The sequence below is a fragment of the Neophocaena asiaeorientalis genome, unplaced genomic scaffold (genome assembly GCF_003031525.2).
Source record: "Neophocaena asiaeorientalis asiaeorientalis breed wild unplaced genomic scaffold, Neophocaena_asiaeorientalis_V1.1 scaffold406, whole genome shotgun sequence".
Taxonomy (NCBI): Eukaryota; Metazoa; Chordata; class Mammalia; order Artiodactyla; family Phocoenidae; genus Neophocaena; species Neophocaena asiaeorientalis.
This window is the reverse complement of record NW_020173381.1, coordinates 883708-903820: the sequence shown is the minus strand read 5'-3', so window position 1 is coordinate 903820 and position 20113 is coordinate 883708. Positions and strand designations below refer to the sequence as shown.

At 40.7% G+C, this 20113-nt stretch overlaps 1 protein-coding gene across 1 annotated transcript; it reads left to right on the top strand.

Moving 5' to 3' along the window:
- The first annotated feature begins 1262 nt into the window (after window positions 1-1262).
- Window positions 1263-17218, top strand: TNMD (tenomodulin). Its single transcript, XM_024746540.1, has 7 exons — window positions 1263-1352; window positions 1518-1649; window positions 10773-10913; window positions 11124-11225; window positions 14401-14554; window positions 16193-16359; window positions 16840-17218. The coding sequence occupies exons 1-7, from the start codon at window positions 1305-1307 to the stop codon at window positions 17047-17049; spliced, it is 954 nt and encodes a 317-aa protein (XP_024602308.1). The 5' UTR covers window positions 1263-1304; the 3' UTR covers window positions 17050-17218.
- The last annotated feature ends 2895 nt before the right edge of the window (window positions 17219-20113 follow it).

Sequence of the window (20113 nt, the reverse complement as noted above, 5' to 3'; positions counted from 1 at the left end):
TTACGGACTGAATTGTGCCCTTCCCACCCACCCAAATTCATATGTTGAAGTCCTAATGCCCATTATTTTTTAATGTGACCGTATTTGGAGATAGGGCCATTAGAGGGGTAATTAAGGAAAAATAAAGTCGTACAGATAGGCCCTAATCCAATATGACTGGTGCCCTTATAAGAAGAGGAGATTAGGGCATATACATGCATAGAAGGGGAATACCATGTGAACATGAGGAAAGCCATCTACAAGGCAAGGAGAGAGGCCTCAGAAGAAACCAACCCTGATCTTGGACTTCTAGCCTCCAGAGCTGTGAGAATATAAATTTCTGTTGTGTTATGGAAGCCCTAGCAAACTAATTCAGCCACCAAGCAAGATTAAGAACATGGGAAAGAAAGTAGGTTGGGGGAAGGGGTTGTGAAAAGAAGAAGGGTTTGATGTGGGACATGTTGAGTTTTGAGATTCCTGAGGTCCATTGAGGCAGAGATATTCAAATGGCTTTGAAATTCGAAAGACAGTGGAATTATAGATACAGATTTGGAAATCATTGTTATATAGGTGATATTTTAAATTGTGAGAGTGGATGAGATCATCCAAGAAGTGTATATATAGAATAAGAAGATCATCAAAGATAGAACCATAAGGATTATCAACATTAAGGAACAGATTGAGGAAGAGAGCCTAGGAAAGGAAAATAAACAGAGAGAGAGAATGAAGAGAGACAGAAAACGTATAATTAACCTTTTAAATCTTGTTTCTGATTATAATTAGTTGACTACCTATTGATCTCGGTCCTCAAAGAGCTTTAACATAGTGAAGAAGGCACTACCTTATTCATTCCTGAATCTCCTACACCAAGCACAGTGCCTGCAATAAATATTTGTTAGAGCAAATGGAATTGAAATTAGAACTTCATTCCTCTTTTTTTGTTTTGTTTGCTTATTTCTGGAGTGTGCAGTGTGTGTTGCCACTGATATTTTAAGTTCATAGTGAAAAATAATTTCAACGTGTCCTAGGCTTGGTCCCCTTCCAAACCAACCCCCAGGACAATAGTTTTCATTATAACCTTCTGTCTTTGCCATTCTGGATGGAATTCTGTGCACAGAAGTTATATACATATATGGGTATATCTATGTAACAAATTGCAGCACAGGAGCCCCCTGGGCTCCCTCAGGCTCTGGTATGACATATTTGAGCCATATAAATTCAGCTTCTCCTCTGGCATCTGTTAGCCGACTCACTTGCAACTCCACCTCAGCAGTGGTCTCTTAGTCCTCTCAAAGCAGGGAAAGAGTGCTGTGTGCTGAGAGACCATGGCAAGGAATCCTCCAGAGAACTGTGAGGACTGTCACATTCTAAATGTAAGTTGATTCATATTTTTATTCCCTTTTGAGCAGAAGCATGGCTTCACAGATTTATCATATTGCAGTATGAACATTAAAAAGTGAAATCAAGTGACTTTGAATTATGGCTTGCAATTTTAAGGGCTATTGTGTATTGTTTTATTCTCTCTGTTCTTTGCTTAGGCAGAAGCTTCTAAATCCAAGAAGATATGTAAATCACTTAAGATTTGTGGACTGGTGTTTGGTATCCTCGCCCTAACTCTAATTGTCCTGTTTTGTGGGGGCAAGCAGTTCTGGCCTGAGACACCAAAAAAAGTGAGTAAATGAACATTATTATCCAGTGTTTCTGTTTTGAGTTTGATTGAATTTAATTAGTGATTGACATATATATTACTCTGAAAATGAAAGTCATTAAGTTCTTTTTGTGTATATTTTTTGGTAGTATGAAAAACTCAGTCAAGGCTTGCTCTCTCTTTTTTGCCTAATTATTTTGGTAAAGGAAAAATATGTTTTCTGCATTTTGGTTAGTAATGATAAGATGTAGAATTACCCATTCTTTTATTATGTTTTATAAGGAGTTAAGATTCCTCACAGAAGCAAAATTTTTACTGTAAGAAAAAATACTTTCCATCTTTCTTTCAATTATCTGGGCAGAAACTGATGGAAAAGTAATTATACTACCACATAAGAAGAAACCATGAGAAATGGTAGCAAAGGATTTTCAGGGATTATGTTTCTGACTTAATGAATCTGCTGTGAGGACAGGCAGCAAACTCCTTTTCAGAAGGAGCAATTCTCATACCTGAATTCATGTTTATTTGTGACTCAAAAAAGAGAACCAAAAAATCTAGAGCTTTTCAGCTTCTCACGAGCCACAGTCGTTGGTGTCCCACTGAAATAGTACTGCTACAAGGTAGAAAAGTGACACCAAGTCATTAATCACAGATATCATGCTTCTGATACTATGGTTATTTGGTGAAGCTTGGCTGCATTGTAGTTGATATTAGTGTACCTTAGTGTTATTGTTACTCCCGGGCTCACACACAGTGGCTAAGTTTAGATGTGACCCAAAGAAAATCATAGTCCCTTCATGCCAACAATTTCCATTTGAAAGAGAATTAATAAATGTACAAGCTATAAACGGTTAAGATGGTTTTCTGGCTTTGCTACATTTTTCTCTCTGCATGTGGGATGTTGTTGTTGCTACCATTATTATTAATTTGTTGTCATGGGTTGCTCATTTCTATTCGATAACAGACGTAGGAAGGGAAAGGCAAAAATCCAGGAGGGAGGATAAAATGCAAGAAGATAATGGATTGGTATGAACCATTAGGAGTCAAAGGAGTGATAGGAGCAGAGAGGAAAGAATATGGATCAATGAGGAAGGAGAGGCAGGGGGTGAGGAAGTGTAGAAAATAGAAAATCAAGTGGACAAGTGTCCAAAAGAAAACAGAGAAGTAAGGCATAGCCACCTGTGGATTCTTCACCTCTGCTACCATACCCACTTTCATTTAGTACTAGAGACTACCTTATCAAGTTTAAGTCAGAAGGAGAATGAATAGCAAACTTTGTTTACTTGCTTTTTTATTTATACCTTGTTCCAGAAAGGATTTCACGCATCATCCAATGCCTATAGTTAGCCCTTCCTCTTATCTCTCCCACTGCTTTCTGCTTCTGAACTGCTTACTGTTCACATATCTTTCTAGAGAAGCCACCTATATTCAGACTAGCAAGGTGGGCAAAGTAATTGAGATCAGGAAAGAAACAGCAAATGACTAAGAGTGCCAAGATGCATACCAATCCAATTCTGCTATTACTTAGCTAATTCCCAAGGTAACATGCTGTCCCACAAATTGAATCTTGGATCCTCTTGACAATTACAGATGGGTTAGAGGAGAATAAACCCTTTCATCCTCCATGGCCATAATGTTCTTAGCTGGGTGTAGTAGGTAGCTAGCCCTTCTGACCACCCATACGTGTTTGCCTGAACAAGGGGCCAGATGGTTTTTCTAGTTTTATTTTAGCCATTGGAATTGCAAATTCTATTTTGAAAAAGTTTATGTGTTTTTCTAAACTTACAATGCTATTTGTCTCGGTGCAACTATAAATGACTAGGTGGGGACCTTGCTTTTATCTAGCAAGGTGCCAAGCTCACTAACAGAGCCCATGGTCACCTCTGCTTCTGTATTATATCGTCTTTGATTCTCACTCCAGTTCACTTTTTAATGCATTATAAGGAGCAACCCTGTGATTCCTCAAACCAAATGTAAAAATGAGTCACTGCATGCACAGAAGAGGTGAAGTATGCTACCAAATAAAGTTTATCAAGAACCAAATCTCTCAAGAAGTAATCCGTTTTAGGATGTGATTTTTAGCAAAGGGATTCTCAGAAATGAACAAAATCATTACAAAGTAATCTGGTAAAAGACGATAAATAGGTGTCTCCTGGGGCAAGTTTTTCCACCATAAACAAAGGTTGTTTGTTCTCTGTTCCAATGGGGAGTTACAATTTACTGCCTTTGATATTTAAGTCCTGGCCTTCCCCCACAAGACCAGGCTGGGTCCATTGCAAACTGAGGAACCAGCTGGAGATGTGGATGCTCCACTAAGCCCACTACCTTTAGTTCCTAGACAAAAAGCCCCAGGGAACATCTGTTGTTTCCAATGGCTAGGGCTGCCAATAAGCCTGCCTCAGAGCTGACTTATGATTGCTGGGAAGTGAAGAGTAGTCAGATTGGTCTTGGAAGAAGATTTGCAGAGGAAAAGGATCCAGGCATCTTGCACAAATTAAAGAGGCTCCCCTAAAGAGTATGGCCTGGCAAGAAACAGCAGTTAGCAGATTAAAACCCAGGCTCTTCTGGACTTTCCTTTACAAGCCTGTGGGACCTGTGGGGACTCTTGGGGCCCTTGGTGGAGAGAACCGGTGATACTGCTGTGCTTATGGATGACAGTGATGTGTTTGGCATCCCTTGACTTTCTCCAAGTTCTTAGCATTTGCTCCTCTAGCCTCCGCCACACATCCTTTTTAGTTTGCTTTTGACATCTGTTTATAATTAAGTGTTTATTTAACATTCCACATCTGGTGTTGACATTTCCATGCCAGTAATTTCCCCCCTCTTCCTTCTATTACCTCCCACCTTGGTGGGGACAAAATATCCAGATTCTCTCTTTTTTTTCTTTTTCGGTACGCAGGCCCCTCACTGTTGTGGCCTCCCCCATTGCGGAGCACAGGCTCCGGACGCGCAGGCTCAGCGGCCATGGCTCACTAGCCCAGCCGCTCTGCGGCATGTGAGATCTTCCCGGACCGGGGCACGAATCCGCGTCCCCTGCATTGGCAGGTGGACTCTCAACCATTCCGCCACCAGGGAAGCCCTAAAATATCCAGATTCTTGATCTAAAATGGGGGCGGGGGGAGAGAGAGAGAGAGAGAGAGAGAGAGAGAGAGAGAGAGAGATGAAAATAAAATGAAACAAGGAAGACTAACTTTGGGAGAGCTGTTTCACTCCCTTACAGGCTACAGATCCCCAACCCAGAGCCACATACAGAAGCCACTTGAGCTGAATGAAAGCCAGTCCAGTCCATCGAGTTCTGTATTCAGCTTTCTCAACCAAGCAGAGGACATATTCAGTCCCAGAGATTTTGAGAGAGCATCACAAGACTTCACTTTCAGGCAGTGACTGCCCAGACATCTTTGAAGCAGATTCCCAAGGGAAACATTCTTGCTTAAAGCTCCCTGTATTACACATTAAACCTGAAACAATCAGAAATCAACTCCCCAGCTAATTCATCCAACATAGAGAAAACAAGTCAGAAAAATTCCAGCCTTTAAACCAATAGTTGATAGATGTAACACAGACCTTGTAGCCTATCCCTTCCAATCCTTTGTAGAATGAGGCAGAAGAATAATAAACTAAATTAATGAAATGCTGCACTTCCTGCCATATATAGGAACCGCCTGGTGACTTTAGGGCTATTTTGAAAGACTAAGTCCTAAAGCCCACACAGCAATCCTCAGATTCCTGGGGATGTCTCCTCTGCATACTACCAGGATGAGATGAGAAGGGGTAGGATATGTGGGCATCCATCTGGCCTCCCCCTCACCTCAACTGCAGATGACCATTAAAAGAGTTTTACTCAAGACTGCAAGCCCAACAGCACTCTAGGCTGAAAATCTTTTGCTCAGAAAAAGCACTTTCTTGCTAAGTCTGGATCGGGCTTTCCTGTGCCTATTTCTTTAAGTTGGCCAGAGACCAACTCTCTTCACTTATCTTCACTTATCTTTTCACTTATCTTCACTTATCTTTCTTCACAAAGATACAACTTTCTTCCCCGAGTTCCCTGGGCTTTCCTACACAGCAGTTTGATAGGTAAAATGTGGGTCTGGAGAAGCACTTCATTCCCTCAAGGGAAGAGACGGAGATGGAGCTGAAACCTCTTTAGCAGGGGGACTGAGCTTCACCAGATGGTGCCACGTCAGCGTTTTTAAAAAGACTTCATTTTATTTTCCTCTCAAACCATTTCAAGAGCAAAGTCCACCCTTGTCCAGCCACTGTCACGGGTTAGCTCTTGGTCTCAGCTGCCAAGGGGCAGCATCGATTATGTAGAGTAGGACTCCGGCTACTAGGGGCACATTCGTATTCAGTCTCTTCATTCTCCTAAGGCATTTGCTGGGCAACTTACTTGGTACCAGCCAGAAAAAACCTAGGTCTTCAAAGGGAGCTGTCCTTCAGTGGCTGAGAGTGGGATTGGGGCTACTGTAGGGAAAGCGGCCCAGGAAATCAACAGGTAGTAGCAGTCCAACGGTTCAACCTGACAGGTGTTAGCCAAATCTGAACAGAATTGATTTGGTCAAACTACTATATATAAAATAAATAAACAACAAGGACCTACTGTATAGTACAGGGAACTATATTCAATATCTTATAATAACTTATAAGGGAAAATAATCTGAAAAAGAATATATATATTATTATATATATTATATATATGGATAACTGAATCACTTTGCTGTACACCAGAAACGAATACAACATTGTAAATCAACTACATTTCAATTTTTTTAAAAATTGATTTTGTCAACTATTCAACATTGCATTTGGCAATGGGTGAGAGATAAAGATGGGAACTGAGCCTCCAGAGACACTTGGTGACTTGTCCAAAGTCACACAGCTTGTAAGTGGCAGAGTTGAGGCTAAGACTAGAACCTGGTCTAGAGAGTCTTTTCACTATTCTTCAGCTGCATTTAAGAATAAGGAGTGGTGAGGGTAGTGGGTAGGGAGAAACTTCCAAGCCAGCTTGAGGATCTAGATCAGGGCTCCCCAACCCCCAGCAGGTACTGGTCTGTGACACCGGGTGGTACAGCAGGAGTTGAATTACCGCCTGGACCATCCTCCCCCCACCCCCGGTCTGTGGAAAAATTGTCTTCCACGAAACCGGTCCCTGGTGCCAAAAAGGTTGGGGACTGCTGTTCGACATGAAAGAAATGGGTTCTTTTTCTTTTTGAAAAAGAGGAATGTCTGTGCTGCCTATGCCAGTTCTTTTTCAGGACTGAGAACTGGTGACTGAAGATGCAGGAGTCCAACTTTGCATAAGAAACAATGTGTCTGCTCTGTGTTGGTTAAAGAAATACCCAGAGGCCCTTTAATTCCCACAGGCTAGGTTGGTAATAATATAATACAATGCATTCCCTTCCTTTCCTTCCAGCCTAACACCTGCTAGCCAGCTCTTCTGAGCATGTATTTCACCTTTGGAAAGTGTACCTCATAAACAGACAGTAAGAAATGAAGGTGGAGAGAAGAACATCTAGATTAATCATAGGCTTCAAAAAACAAACCTAAGCCAAATATCCTCAAATCCCTTTCAGGACAAGCTAAAGCTACCTGCCCCGAAACAGATCCATCACACTGAGGTCAGAGGCAGCTTTACTGTTTATAAAAATCTTTCTTTTCTGATCTCAGAGATGGTCACAAATTGAGGCCAGAAAACACAGCAAACTGTGAAAGGAGGATGTTAGGGCTCATTTGCTGCCTGAGTGGAGAATTTAACTGGACTGAGGAAAGAATTCCTGAGCAGGGAAGAGAAATGAGTTTGTGTTCTCTCCACGTTTTGTCAGTGTGGTCTTCTTACATCCCTCACTCCTTGGGGTTCACCACGTATCTATCTCGTTTTACTTCTGAGTCATATTCCACCCATTGGTTTACCTGTCCAACGCCAGTGTTCTGGACCTTCATAGTTGAGACCAGCCTTATGTGTGGATGGACTGGGAACCCATTTGAGTGCTGCAGCAAAGATGCCCTTGCCCTTAATATATCTCTTATTCCTGGTGCCATTGTGCTTAAAAACCACCATTAGTAATTCATTCCTTTGAGTTAAGTATTGCACTCATTTTTTTTAACAGACAAACACCCATCACTAATACCTTAGTGTGAGATCAGTTGTCAGATTGATTTCTTCTTTGATATAAGGTACCTGAAGCACCATGAGATTCCTAGGTGTCTAGATAGGAGACAGAGGAATAGAGGGAGATGGAAAGAGGAGGAAGGGCTACGAAGGTACAAAGAGGGCAGGATATAAAAAGAACAGAAAAGGGAAGCTAGAAGCACCAAAGATTAACTTGCCCTAATGTGCCGGTTTGGTGGAAGTGTACTTCTCATCATACTCTGTCCTTCCTGGAATAAAGCTGAGTTGGAGGCAGTCTGAGATGAACTACTGGGAGCCCACTCACGCTTCTCACAGACCGGTCATCCTTCTCTGCTTTAGTTTGCACCTGGAGTGGACAAAACCATTTATTCCCTCATCTCCAGAAAGACCCTCAGCCCCTGAGCCAATGAGCTTAGTAGACAGAAAAGTACTTCTGAAGCCAAAGGCATGAGTTCAGTCTTCATATGGGCCAGTGAAGCTTGCATAGCCATTACCCAGGCAATGTGCTCCACAGGGACCCGGACGAGACAGTATGTCTGGATTTGCTCAAACCCATCCCTAAGCAGTCCAAAGTGGGCCACCAGCATCATCTTCCTAGACAAAGGACAGTCTGTTCCAAAAGGGCACCTTTGATAGTGAATTCCATCTGAGTGAATATATAGCTCCCTACCCCCCACCCAGATTTTACATATAAATGAAGTCATTCTGAGCCCACTACCATTACAACCAGAAAGGCAACATGCTAGTGAATGAATACAATCAGAATGGACCCCTCCTCCCCTACCTCCACAAAAAAAAAAAAAAAAAAAAAAACACCTCTTTGAAAGAATGCTGAAAATAATCAAGATCTGCTGAGCTTGGCAGTTTCCAATAGTTTTCATCTAGCAAGGTGTCCAAGTGAAGTGCATTGCCAACAGTGCAGGAAAACTCATTCCACAGAAGTACACTGAAATCCTAAATGTCACCAGTATGGTTCCATAGTCTTCTACCAATGATTGAAAATACAGCCTGTATTTTCCCTTTTGCCCAGGTAGGCAGTGTTCCAACTTCCCCTAGTCTCTAACCTCATTTTTCCGTGCAATAATCCATCAGTTGTGCTACTGATGAAACAAACACCCCACCCCACCCCCAATGACTAGTGGTGTCGACATTTGTCTCAACAATGGATAGTATTTCTAAAGAAATTCCCCCCTGTTGGGAGATCTGACAAGGCTGGATCTGAAATAGATGCCTCTCTCCTCTACTTAGGTCAGGCCCACTGAGAGCTCAATTTGTTGCCATAGGTAGAAGTTTCTCAAGCTGGCTGCAGAGCTGGAACTGAGGACAAATTTATAACTAGAAGCAAATAGCAAGTCTAAAGGAATTTTCTACCTGTCACAAAGCAGGCCAGACTTGCTGTGTTAACTCTGCAGTTGCTGGAAAGTTCTAAATACTGTTTTCCTTCCCCTTTAAAAATATGGTCTCTTAAAAGACCTTGCCAATGCTCAAAACCTCTCTTTAGGAAGATGAGAATTTGCTATTGGTGGGGAAAAGGTGTTCAATATATACTTCAGCTCTAACCATGTCCAAGGCACTGTAAGGCAGCAAAAAGGTAAATGACATTGTCTCTTGTTTTCCTATTCAGCGACTACATCAACTTTTCACACTTGAAGTAATATTGCTTCTACAAACCGTTCCAATTTGTTTTTCGACTTGAGGTGGGGAAAATTTGACCAGGTTATACTAACATTCAGTCACAGATACCGGCAGACATTTAAAAACAACCCAACCCAGCACAAGCAATACAAGACTGCCACTGGGAACAGTATCATTAGAAAGCAACAATGACCCTGTAGATGACTTGCTTTTTCAGGTTTTTAGTTTACCAAATGCTTTTCATAAGGAAAAATGAGAATGAAAAAACTCGATAGCCAAAGGCCTCCTAACAACAGGGATAAGATAGACTTCCACATGGCACCATCAGGTCTGGCCTGGTTTGTGACAGGTAACAAATTCCTTTAGGTTACTTATTTGCTTCTAGCTATAAACATGTCCTCAGTTATAAGTAATGGGCTTATTAATAGACTGGGATACTCTATGGGACTGGTCCTTTTGGCCCTTAGAAAAATTGTCTTTTTTAGAGGGTAGGAGAGAGTCTGGGGTTTTGTTTCAACCACTCAAAAGCAACCTGATATGCAGCTTTGCCAAGGCGATCTTCTTGGGAGACTCCATATTACATAGTGCATATTACAATTCACAGCTGTTGAATTCTATATGCAGGAGAATCTGGAGAACTCGAAGTCAGCTGAATCGGGTTTGGAAAAGAAAAATCAGGAATCAACCGAATGAATTTGGTTAGCCCATAACAGAAAAGGTTAGGGGAAGGCAGTAAATGTTTCCTGGAGCTTAAAGGACAAAAGGAAGCCATTGAGGTCAGGGTAAGACGATTATCTAATGTTCACCAAGGAGAATGGTCTTCAGAGTTTTCAGAGTCTAAAAAGTACAGATCCAAGACTCTTGAGACAATATTAAATGCCTGGATGGATAAGATAAAGAGCAATGCCTAAGCATTCTAAATCTGTTCAAATCTCTTTCTCAGCCCTAGTGAATTTCACAGCGCGTGAGTGGGTGACTACTGAGTACTTAGAAAGGGAAGTGGTAGCTTAAAGAAGCAGTATAGGTTTTTGGTGATTCCTCTGCTTACCACAAGTGGAAAACACCTTACAGGCTGCTTGCAAAATATCATTTGCTATTTAGTCAAGGCTGCCAAGAAAACTGTAGGAATTCTTAGTAATTAGTTCAGCAACTTGGCTTGAATACAAAATACTGGCTCTGAAGGGATCCCCATATCAGCTCCAGTGCCAAGAAACACCTCACTTTAATCTCGAGTCTCAGAGAATTCCCAACGGCAAGCTGCTGAGATGGTACCTCTCTGCAAAGGCTCTGGAAAAAGAAGGTGCTCCAGATATTACCCAATTAAAGTGTCTTATGAAGGGACATACTGAGTATCTTAGAGCTTGTTTTCCTCTGTTCTCCCAGACATATGACATGGAGCACACTTTCTACAGCAATGGAGAGAAGAAGAAGATTTACATGGAAATTGATCCCGTGACCAGAACTGAAATATTCAGAAGTGGAAATGGCACTGATGAAACATTGGAAGTACATGACTTTAAAAATGTAAGTTGGATATTTTCCCTCTAAAGCTTCCCATTTAAAATATTAGAACATTTGAGTCAAGTTAAAAATAGCCTGTAGCCTCCATTTAATTTATAAGACAAAGCTTTCCCTTTGAATTCAAATTTTGCCAGCCTGGGCCCCTGACAAACCATGAAACTCATTAATTGTGGCTATTTCAGGAAGTTTTGTTATTTTTTGTCTGTTTTATAGGGATACACTGGCATTTACTTTGTAGGTCTTCAAAAATGCTTCATCAAAACTCAGATTAAAGTGATTCCTGAATTTTCTGAACCAGAGGAAGAAATAGATGAGGTATGTAAGAAAAATAATAGTAATAGTAAAAGCCATAATTTATTGGGGGCTAACTCTGTGTCAGACATTGTACTAAATGCTTTACCCTCATTTGATTCTCACAACAACCCTATAGACAGGTACTATTATCATCCCCATTTTCAGATGCAGACCAAAAAGTGACTTGTCCAAGGTTACACAGCTAGTGCAGAGCAGATTGGGATCTTGAACTCAGGCCTTTCAACAAACCTAAAGTTCATGCTTTTAAGTCCAACGCTGTACTTTTATACCCGGGTAACCATTATGTACATTTGCTTCCAAACCAAAGATTTATGGTAAAAGGGGTGAGCCGGAGGAACAAAACCAATCCTGCCAAAGATAAAGTCCTGAAAAAAAGTCCCAAGGCCACCTGGATCCTTGCCACTTTTGTCACACTGTGACATTCACCTATTCTAAAGATTTTAATTCAACACTACTATATATAAAATAGATGACCAACAAGGACCTACTGTATAGCATAGGGAACTCTACTCAATATCTTGTAATAACCTATAGGGAAAAAGAATCTGAAAAAGAAAATATATATATACATATATATATATATATATAATATAACTGAATCACTTTGCTGTATACCTGAAACGAACACAACATTGTAAATCAACTATACTTCAATAAAAAATTAAATGAAAAAAGATTTCAGTTCATTCACCTTACCATTTTATGCTGGGCTGCTAATAGAATAATCCACCTTTAACACATCACTAGGAAAGACAAAAGTAAAGAAGGTGAGAACTACAGTATAATACAAATTCTCTGAAAGCACACTCCCAGGCCATGGTGAGGTAACCTAGGGCAGCGGTCTGCAACATTTTTGGCACCAGGGACCGGTTTCATGGAAGACAATTTTTCCACGGACTGGGGACAGGGCATGGTTCAGGCGGTAATGCGAGCGATGGGAGCCATGGGGAGCAGCAGATGAAGCTTCACTCGCTTGCCCCCCGCTCACCTCCTGCTGTGCAGCCAGGTTCCTAACAGGCCCAGGGGTTGGGGACCCCTGACCTAGGACACCAATGCAATTGCTGAATGGCCGCTATAGGCCTAGTGGGAGATGGAGGATTATTGCCTAAAATACAGCCATCGGTAAGGCCCAGGAGACTTAATTGTTCCCTGAATATCCTGACTGTAATTATGGTATGCTGCTATCTATGACAGCCTACCTCCACTGTAGCCAGAAGAAACAAATATTGGGTTGGGTTGATTTGTTTTAGTGTTTAACTGGCAAATCTAAACTGAGATTATGCCAATGGCACAGTGGCCACTCTATATACTGTAAATACCTCTTTCATTTTCTTCTGTCTCTCCCAGGTTCTTTTTCACTTTTCTCCTGCCCAGCTCTTTCCATGTTAATTTTCATCTACCCATTTATCTTTTTCTTTTACTTTTCTTATTCTGGGGGGTGAGGTGGTGTGGGGATCACTTTTTTCTTTCCATTACCCAAGTCTCAGGGTTGTCACTGGCTCCCACAGACATGATATTAGTCTCCTCATGTCCAGAGAAGTTACAGACCCTGGTTCCTAGAATTTCTAAGAAAAAGAAGATTTCCCCCAAAGACGATGCTCTGCTCCCAAGGTCTATGGCAAGTGAAAAGTTTTGGAGATTTTTTTTAATAAGCCTAATTTGGATGCATCTGAGGAACAGAACAACTTCCAGGATATTAGGGGCAAAAGTAAGATGAAAGGAGAATCAAGAAGATAAAAAGCTATTATACCCAATATCATATGCTGCTTTTTACAGAAAATAATGTAAGCATTTGAGAGAGTAGGGCCAGCCAGCAATGACTTCCCAAACTGATACAACAAGATTTATTTTTCTGAAAAAGTTAAAGGCTGGGACTTCCGTGGCAGTCCAGTGGTTAAGACTCCGTGCTTCCACTGCAGGGGGACTAAGATCCCACATGCGGCATGGAAAAAAAAAAAAAAAAGTTAAACTCATTTTGGCCCAATTTATTCTTCAGTTAATATTGTCAGATTGTCTAAATACCACAAGTATTCATCTTGCTTTATCTTCAAGAAAATCCTATTTTTTTTATTCAGGCTACAGATTTTTTTTATGAGACAAATTTGTGGTCCTGAATGACAAAAACCCTCTTATTCTGCACTTCCCTCACCACTGTATCCATACTTTGTACATGTTAAAGATGCAGAGCAGGTATATAAATAGCCCTGATTTTGCTAACAAAGCTAGTCAACGTACCAACCTCATTTTATACAGTCCCTTTCAATGCATCCCAAGTCTTTACAGACTCAAGGGCAAAGGAGCTAAGATGAGACTTTTAAGTGACTAGGAGAAAAATTATACAAAGCCATATTTCAAAGAATAAAAACACTGAAATCATAAAGCTAGAAAGAAACAAAAGAGAAAAGGAAAAACCTTATTAAAAGTAGGGGAAAAAAATGTCAAAGCCCAGGAGACAAATGATTAAGAGCTAGGTACACAAGACAACTACTTCCAACACTAGAAACAGAAGAGAAGGGGGCATTCTTGACAGTATAAGAGAGGCTGCCTAAACAAAAAACATTCTGTGAGACAAATTCTAAGCACCTAGAATGAAAGGAGTAAAACAGTAGTAAGGCCAGTGAAGTCACAAGTTAGACCTGACTTTGAAACAAAGTATCTTTGGTACTACAACTATACCATTAACACACAGTCTTGTAAAACCAAAATATTAGGTTCTGTTGCTACTTAAGTGATTTCACCAATTTGGATTATAGGAGTGTTTTTCAGCTTGAGATCAAATTCAGCTTGCAATCCTAGTCATAAACCTAAAACAAGGCAGGCACTCACAACATCCATTTAAAAGAAAGAAAACAAATGTAAATCACTCAGGGTTCCAGAAGCCCAAATTAAAACATACATGGCCCAGTGGGAGGCCCAGAAAATGATGGAAAGCCTTCCTGACTTTAAGGGAAATGGTAGCCGAGAAGGCTCCTGTTTCAGTGAGCAGCCCTACTGTTAGATGGGAGAGGGAGGGACCAGTTGTTAACTCTCCCAAGGGCATCTACTTCACTGGGAGCTCTGGGACTGGAATTATTATTCAGACTCGAAATATGGTATTTTCCAGGATCCCATAATGTCTCACTCGTTTTATTAATTTCTCTGCCTATCCCCACCCTGAACTACTTTCTTCTCTCAGAATGAAGAAATTACCACAACTTTCTTTGAACAGTCAGTGATTTGGGTCCCAGCAGAAAAGCCTATTGAAAACCGAGACTTTCTCAAAAATTCCAAAATTCTGGAGATTTGTGATAATGTGACCATGTATTGGATCAATCCCACTCTAATAGCAGGTATGGCCTCCTTCTCCTCCTCCTCCTCTGTCTTCCAAAGTCAGTAACATTTCCAGCATTCAGAGACTACACTTCTAGGAAAACAAATGATCAGCTTATATCTTCTTACCTGAAACTGTATATGCTGACTGCCAGTGAGGAGGGAATTTTTCACAGCCAAGTTATAAATCAGATAAATTAATGCTGACAGGCTTTTAAATATCCCAGCAAAGGTAACGCCACCTTAATGTGAGTAGTGATAGTGAAAAGCTAATCTGTCTCTCTTTGCACATCTATATTCATTGCAGTCGGGCTACCAGACTATGGCTCAAACCACTGTGTACCCAACCCAAGAACAGAGGAGAGAAGAGCCAAAACAATGCTCTGTTGTCTCAAGAAGGATTTTCTATGTCAAATGGTGGCATCCTCCTCGGATGATAGGACAGTCACTTCAATACAAATTTCTTTGTGGCTATTTTAGGAACCAGTATAAAAGTAATTGGGTGCTAAAGGTCCAGAGTAAAAGACTCCAGCTCTCAACTTCCAGTCAGCCCATAGAGAGGGCAAAGTCCCTGGACATCTTATTCTGCCCACCTAGTATAGAATTTGGCCTCCCTCATTCTGGACAGCATAGATTACTACATTTCCCAAGAAAGAATGCTCTAACCAATGCGGGCATCTATTGGTACTCTTTGGCCTTAAAAAAAGGCAACTAGGGACTTCACTGGTGGTGCAGTGGTTAAGAATCCGCCTGACAATGCAGGGGACACAGGTTCGATCCCTGGTCCGGGAAGATCCCACATGCCACAGAGCAACTAAGCCCGCGAGCCACAACTACTGAGCCCTAGTGCTGCAACTACTGAAGCCCATGCGCCTAGAGCCCGTGCTCCTCAACAAGAGAAGCCACCGCAATGAGAAGCCCACGCACTGCAAGGAAGAGTAGCCCCCGCTCCCCACAACTAGAGAAAGCCCACTCGCAGCAACAGAGACACAACCAGCAAAAAAAAAGCAACTAAGTGCAATTACTACAACTTCTGCTTCAACATTCTTCTCCTAAAGGACGTTAGTGGTAATCATGATGAAATCTGAATAAAGTCTGTAGTTTAGTTAATTGTATTGTACCAATGCTAATTTCTTAGTTTTGATCATTGTACCATGGTTATGTAAGATGCTAACATTAGGGGAAATTGGGTGAAAGGTATACAGAAACTCTGTACTATCTTTGCAACTCTTCTGTAAATCTAAGATAATTTCTAAATACCAAGTTTAAAATTTTTTAAGACAGAAAAGAGAAGGGACGAGGAAGGAGGACAGAGGGCACTGAATCAAACCAGGCAACCAAAAAAATATTTACTGACCATCTGCCGTGGGTAAAATCATTGTGGGAGACACCAAAGTCCCCTGCCCTCAGTTTTTAATTTAATATGCTAATAAGGCAAAGCAGTAAGTGATGCCAAATGAGCAAAGAAGTCTATGTACATGGGAATGGTCAAATTTCTTTTAGAAGATCTCCATAAGATATCAGCTGCAGGAGCTTGGAAAAGTGGTTCATTCACGCCTAAATGATGGCAGTGAGAAGACACAATGAAAATCTCTATCCCCAAATGCTAGTTCCCCAAGGAAAGCAGTTGTGTCACAACTTTGTGTTTATTACCTTAGTTTCAGAGTTACAAGACTTTGAGGAGGATGGTGAAGACCTTCACTTTCCTACCAATGAAAAAAAAGGCATTGAACAAAATGAGCAGTGGGTGGTCCCTCAAGTGAAGGTGAAGACCCGTCACACCAGACAAGCAGCAAGCGAGGAAGAACTCCCAATCAATGACTATGTGAGTTCTGTTCACGTTTTTCTTGTTAGGGGAAAAACAAAGAGCCTTCACAAAACTCACTACCCCTCAGATCAAAGTCACTGAAAGGATAATGGTCATTGTTTTAAGAAAAAAATATTTAAGAAGCTTGGAATCCCTAGAAGACTTGTTCAAAATCAATCTTGTCAATCTCCTGTAATATACAATAATGGAAAGGAATATGAAAAAGAATATATGTATAACTGAATCACTTTGCTGTACAGCAAAAATTAACACAACATTGTAAATCAACTATACCTCAATAAAGTTGTTCTAAAATTTTGTTAATTAAAAAAAATAAAATCAATCTTGATCTAATCCATTGATGTATCTCCAAGATCAGGCTCAGGAACTTAATTGCTCACCAGTCCCCAACTCCTATAGTCTTATACTCCTCCCCAGCTTGGCAGACCTCTTCCTAGTGAACCTGCCCCTTCCAACACTGGCTTCTTCTTCTTTCAGACTGAAAATGGAATAGAATTCGACCCCATGCTGGATGAGAGAGGTTATTGTTGTATTTACTGCCGTCGAGGCAACCGCTACTGCCGCCGCGTCTGTGAACCTTTACTAGGTTACTACCCGTATCCATACTGCTACCAAGGAGGGCGGGTTATCTGTCGTGTCATCATGCCTTGCAACTGGTGGGTGGCCCGCATGCTGGGGAGGGTTTAATAGCAAGTCTGAGCTCAAGTGCTTAAACTTCTGGCAGCCAACATATAATAAATGCATGCTATTCAATGAATTTCTGCCTATGAGGCTTTTGGCTCCTGGTAGCCAGCACTCCGGAATTACTTGTAGGTAATTCTTCTCTTCATGTTCTAATAAACTTCTACATCATCATTAATGGCCTGATTGCTGCTGAACACACTGGGTAAGTGTTTGTTAAGAATATTCCCTACAACTGAAATGGAGCAGATCCATCTCACACGGAAGACAACAATAAAAACTTGCATTTCATCAGGTTTGGGGAGTAGAAAAGGGCAAAGCATAAGGATTCTCAAATACTGTATTTTACTAGGCTGTATTGAGAAAGTGGAAATAGGGGCTGATGACAAAATGACCCCATAACTGATGCATAAAAAAAATGTGTCCTTTTGTGCATACCCCAGTGTCTAATTATGTGAGAGACATATTGTGGACTTGCTTAAGCATCTCTTAAGCCACTGGACAGGCAGTGAGTCACAGCAGGCCAACACTAAAATATTCCAAGTGCTCAGACTCAGCAAAGGAGAAAGCTAACCTAACAAAAAGTGTCCCAGGCTCTCCTCCTGTGAACAAGAACTCAACTTTGGACAAATTCAATATTTTGTAAACTTCAGGTATGACTTCTCTTTTAGATCAGTGTCTGGTTACATAACTTTCCAAGGCAATAACCTGGAAAATGGGGACCCATAAATATCATTCACAGAAACAGGCATTATAGGACATTACTGAAGTGAGGAGTCAAACGGGATTTTGTTTTTCCTCCAAAACCACAAGAAACTAGCGGTATGGCACTTTCTTAAAAGAAGGGTAAGGCCTAGTTTTTGATCACCTGATACTTTGCTTGGGAATAGGAAAAGGGGCAAAGCAGAGAGGAGAAGAAGTGGTTAGATGGTAATGTTAAACTTGGAGTCCCAGCCAGTTCTAGTTTCAAAATTCTTGTTATACCCATCTGTCACCCCTTCTAGTTTCATTGGAAGGTAGCCCCTTCATTGCTCAACTTCAAAGTTATTGCATCATGAAAATATCTGTCTGGCACTTTCCATTTTCAAAGAGTAAAATCTTCAAGATGCCTGTGGTGCAGGAGTCATTTTCCCCCACTGAACAGTTGAGGAAGCAAATAGAAGCAGATTTGCCCAAGGCTGAGTTAAGATTAGCCAGTCATTAACTCATAATTAACATACATGCCATACTTAGATTACCAATTTTCACAGGATGAGAGCACAATAAAATATATCTAACAATGCAACGTCACTGAAAATATTTTCTTTCTTTACTCATGATTTAGAAGACATATGAAAATGTTGGAATACTTCATTTATCATAATGGGCATTAATTTGTAGTTCAGATAGAAAAATGTAAAAGATAGGAGATTAATTTGATGTTGCATGACTTTACAATGTTCTCTATCATTTTTAAATAAATTTTTCGTTTTTAAGATTGACCAATAATTTTAAGTTCCTGAGACACTCAATTTGATGCAGTCTACATTGTACTATATATACTACACTCTGTAGGGGATACAAATGAAGTAGAAGGCATACTCCTTATTGCCCAAGAAAAATAAGATGCCCAAGTATACAAGCCCATATACAGAAACTTATACACAACTAACTGCAGTTGTATATGGCATGCTATATACATGTGTGTGTACACAAACACACACACAAGAATTATAGAAGTTTTCATGTCACACGTGAGGGCTAAAGGTTCCTACTCACATTAACTGAGGAAGCATTTCTTGTTCAAATGCGATACCTTGACCTCCACATAATCTCACACTGGGAAAATGTGGATCCCCTTAATGAAGTAGACCATGAATTTCAAAAGAAAATACAAGGACATGCTAAAAAAAAAAATCACATCATCTCACACTTAGGGAAAAAGAAACCAAAACAGCAAACAAACAAACCCAAACACATGAGTCTGTCACTTCATATAGGCCTAGGCCAGGTTGGACAAGAAGAAAGTATGGTATCGCTCTCCCATCATAGACTTTTGCCCCTTATTCAAGGCATGTGCAGATAGACTCCTTATATCATGCCTTATACTTCCCTCAGACCAACCCCACTGAAGCTAGAGTTTCCTCTGTTCCTTCCACCACCCTTCCCTAAGGCCAGCCTCTCATCACAAGGAATGATGCCAAAGGAGCTCCGACCTCCCAGGCCAGAGACCTTGCAGTAGTTTTTTTTTTTTTTCCTCTGATCTTTTTTTTTTTAAACATCTTTATTGGAGTATAATTGCTTTACAATGGTGTGTTAGTTTCTGCTTTACAACAAAGTGAATCAGTTATACATATACATATGTTCCCATATCTCTTCCCTCTTGCGTCTCCCTCCCTCCCAGTCTTAATGTATCCCTGTCTTCTACTCCAGTCGCTCACCAAATACTTCCAGCTTGTCCTCTTAAACCACCCCTCAATTTATGCTCTGGTCCAGGCCACAGGTTATTTCTTTGCACAGCTGTTACAACCTCCTCCCTGCTGAAGTTCCCCGGCTACAGACTGAAACGAGAATAAATGCTTTTACACAAAGTTGATTTTTCACTTATAGATTTTATGAATGCCATTTCCTTCTCTGAAAGTCCATAATAGGTACTTACTACATTAAAGATCAGGCCTCACCTGCAATCAAATAGTCCTTCCTCAAACCACCCTTAACCACCATCCCACATCCCTTTTAACTTCCTACTACCCTACCCTCTCCCTTTGCTTATCTCAGGTACATTAGCTTCATGCTCTATTTGTGCAGTCATCCCACCTCCTTTACAGAGTTTTCTCTCACTAATTGGAAGAGATTTAAAAATCCCATTTTCCTTTTACCTAAACATGAAACCTCAGTCTTCTCTACTTTATTCTATGCCTATATAAGTTAATATATCACAACGCACATACCATTTACATATGAGTTTAACCTGCAAGTTCTTTTCTAAAAAGGGCCCATACTCTCTCCCATTTTGCTCTGTTCAGAACCCAGCACAGTATCAAAAGCATGTAAGTGGTCTTTAATTTTTTAGTTGAAAGTAAGAAATGAT